Genomic DNA, 3,696 nt, shown 5'->3' with positions numbered 1-3,696 from the left:
TTTTACACGCATAACAAGTAAAATTATATTGATAAATTTAACTGTTGGATCGGGTTATGCACTTGTAATGAATTGAATGTGTGGATAAATAAATAGCATCTACTATTGTATTCACAAACATTAGCAAGGGACTCGCTCAGTAGCTGAGTTTGCTACAGAGATTAACATGGTGTTGACCTGCAAATCAATTTCTGGTGTGGGTTTTGGCATTGTACATGGCACGATCTCGCTTTGTCTCTCAACTCCTGGAAAGCTCTCATCGTTTCGACGTCGAATCCTCCGGCAAACTGTCCATAAACAAAAACACGGTTTCTTTTTTTAATTATCTTCTCAATCCTGGAAAAAGCAAAGTTGGTAGATTAAACTCGTATGAATTAATGAGAATGTCGTTAACCTGATGTACACGGAACGCGAATCTAACGCCTCGAACAATCAGCTCTTCTTCTTCGGGTCCACCCCCGACAGCTTCGAGCTCTGCAGATACTCTTCTCATGTACTTCATTGCTAGTTTCACTGACGCTAGCTTGATCTGCGAATTCATCGACGTTTAATAAGTTGGAGGATAAGTTCATACAAACTTCGTGCCTAATTCAGATGGATACAGAAAGCATCGTCGAACTCCGATGATAATAAATATAATGATCTGCAGTCATTATCCAACTTAAAGAATCCGGTTTTCTTCTTTTCCTATGGTGTCCGAGTCTTTATTTTTCTTGAAGTTACCTGTATCTTGATTTACATTCTTAAATTACCTGGCTCACAATTCCGGTTTCGAGCATCCAATCCGTAGGAATCCCGAAACCATTGTATCTCCTGGTTGCGGATTCTCTCATCCGAGAGAGGTTGTAAACACCGAGCTCGAGCCTGCGATTATGTCATTAATAACTTGAATACGAACGAACTGATGAAAGCAACTAAAAGCAAAAGGAGTTTGATATATTATTTACTTTTCAAGCAGAGCCTGCATCTTCTTAAGAGCCGAACCGCAAGGTTGCCTAGCGTCATCCCTAAACGATGCGGCCTCGGATTCTAGTTTCTTGAGATCACAGTAGCCGAATGCTGCCTCGCGTAAGGCATCAGCCTTCTGCTCCGGCCATTCGAAATGTTTAAGCACGGCTCTTTCGTCGACCTAAATAAAAAATTAAAGTTGAAACGAAAACCGAAAACCAGAAGCGTAGTAATGAAAAAACGAAAGGTTACCAAGTAGGAGAGCTCATCGTCTAGCCATTTAACAAAGGGGACAACATCTTCGATATCAGTAAACGAAACATTCTCAACTTCTTTTATCAAAAACCTTATGAAATCTCCTTGTGTTTCTACATCTGTTTTTATCTGCAAAATAATCACAAAAGCTGACTTAATGGAACCAAACAATGTTATTAGTCCTCGCACTTTGTGAAAGTTGTAGACTTCAATTTGATCAAATTGGTGCCTGTACTTTTTCAAATTTGAAATTTTAGTCTTAGTCTATATTTTTTAATGGAATCATTTTAAGCCCTTATACTTTTCAAATGACAGCCATTAATCCATTAACTAGATTTTTAGTGAGTAATATGTGGCATTACACATATGATGTTATATTTATTTCATCAGATTTAACGGGACTAAAATGACCAAATTTACGTGCAGGGACAAAATCCATAACTTTTATCAAATACAGGGTCTAAGTGTAAAATTTAACCTTATTAAGTATTAATAAATTCCACCATCGAATCTAAGTACTGTCTTATCTAAACTAGCAATAAATAATCAAACGAGAGCAATAAAGTCGCGGACCACCACCAAAGATCATGCCTATTCACAGTGGCATTATCGTAAAATAAACGAAAACCGGAAACAGGAACTCACCGCTAGCAAATAAGCTGACCGATTCTCGATCTCCCCAATCATATCCCTCGCATTCGCCGTTGCCGGTAAAGCTTCCGGCACGTTACACCCGCCGGCATCTCTCTTTGAATCCCTCCGCATAATCGAGTGATAAAACTCCACAACCTCCGGAACTCTCCTTACTTTCGCCGCAACCGTCTTCATCCCCTTCTGAGGCGGAGGAGGTGGTGGCGGAGCTATAGCTTTGAGTAACGAATGTGGCGGAGGAGGCGGTGCAACTTGCTTCACGGCCGGCGGCGGCGGCGGAGGAGGAGGTGGGATTTGCTTCTCTGTACATGAAGTTGACGAGGATAACGAAGGCCTCGGCGGTGGTTTTGGGACCCTAGGGACACGAGATCTGCCGTTCGACTCAACGAGTTCCTCCGAGTGACTCGGTCTGTCGGTTTCGACTTCGAGTTCCTCTCTTTTAAACTCCGAGCTCTCAACTTTAACAACAATGGCGTCCGTACATTTACTGTGATTTCGCTTCAAATTCTTAATCAGATTTGATTTCACACTGACTTCAATTAACCCTTGAAACCGCTGCGAAGAACAGAAATTGTCGTCGTTTTCGCCTCTAAACGACGCCGTTCTCTTCATCTCCCTTTCTCCTTCAACTTTTCCTCTCATTTCCTCCACCACCATTTTCAACTTCTCGTTTTCCTTCCTCAAGTTCTCAACGCACTCGCCTCTAAAGGACGCCGTTTTCTTCATCTCTTCCTCCATTTCCCTCACTTTCCTCTCCTTTCCTTCCTTTTCTTCTTCAATATTGCCTCTCATTTCCTCCACCATGATTTTCAACCTCCCATTTTCCTTCCTCAGATTCTCAACCTCTTTCAAAGCTCGTTCCAGTTCTTCATTTTTCAAAACGATCTCATTTTCAAGCTTCGGAACAATGGCTGCCGTTTCTTTCAAAAGCTTGAGTTCCAAAACCTCCGTTTTCAACCTAGACTCACGTTCCCTCAACTCTTCGACCAACCGTAGGAGCTCCACCACATCCGGTGGCCGAGGCTGTACCTGAGCCGACGACCGTGGGAAATAAACTCCAAACGAAGAACGTGAAGTAACAGCTTTTTGGGAACTGGTGTTTTTAGTAGCCGAGCTTGGAGATGGAGACGGCCATGAGGATTTAGAGGAAGCTTTTGGGCTTGGGTTTGAAGGTGATTTTGTTAAACCCATTGCTAATTTTACCTTACCAGCCACCATGATAAGGCGTTTTTTCAAAGCTTTTTTTCTCCTTCTCTCTGGGTTTGGTTTAGACTTTTTACAGGGTCCTCTGATTTGTGATCTGTAAGAAGGAGAAGGGAACCAAAAACAACGTCGTTGTCTGTATGGTTTTTCAGACAGTGAGGTCTCGAACTGAGTTCGTGACAAAATTTTTTTATTAAAAAAAATAAGAAGAAGAACGTTAACAAGATCGACACTCGTGAGTTAAAAAAAGTGTAAACGACATTTTTGTGTTTGGGGTTTTATTCGATCAAGTTCGCGTGTCTTTTCTTTTTTTTTAAAGGAAGCGATAAAGTACGTAACGTAAGAGTAATTTAATTTATTAACCAGGTGGTGGAATCGACGATGTTATTAATTTGTTGGTAGGATGAATTTGTATATTTTAATTAAATAAATTGGTTTAATAGTTGATTTAATTAGGTTGTATTGGTTCACAAGTAATTCTGAATTAATATCCTAATGTCGCGAGGTTAAAACTTTAATATGGCAAATCACGTAAAATTAGACCATTTTTTTACTTCAAATCCAACTAATTTAGCCTACCTCTCGAAAATAAGAACTCATAAAGAAATTTCTACAAGGCATTGAAATAAAACGGAATAA

At 40.4% G+C, this 3,696-nt stretch overlaps 1 protein-coding gene across 1 annotated transcript; it reads right to left on the bottom strand.

Annotated features, from left to right (window-relative positions):
- On the bottom strand, positions 1-3,305 carry LOC105798985 (protein CHUP1, chloroplastic). Its single transcript, XM_012629280.2, has 6 exons — positions 1,849-3,305; positions 1,201-1,332; positions 948-1,129; positions 753-864; positions 395-529; positions 1-287 (listed from the first exon to the last, which is right to left on the bottom strand). Exons 1-6 carry the CDS (start codon positions 3,070-3,072, stop codon positions 162-164), a joined length of 1,911 nt encoding a protein of 636 aa, XP_012484734.1. The 5' UTR covers positions 3,073-3,305; the 3' UTR covers positions 1-161.
- Positions 3,306-3,696: the final 391 nt, after the last annotated feature.

Source organism: Gossypium raimondii, chromosome 9 (assembly GCF_025698545.1).
Source record: "Gossypium raimondii isolate GPD5lz chromosome 9, ASM2569854v1, whole genome shotgun sequence".
In the NCBI taxonomy this organism is placed as follows: Eukaryota; Viridiplantae; Streptophyta; class Magnoliopsida; order Malvales; family Malvaceae; genus Gossypium; species Gossypium raimondii.
The sequence above is the reverse complement of the archived record's forward strand: the minus strand, read 5'-3'. Positions and strand labels throughout refer to the sequence as shown.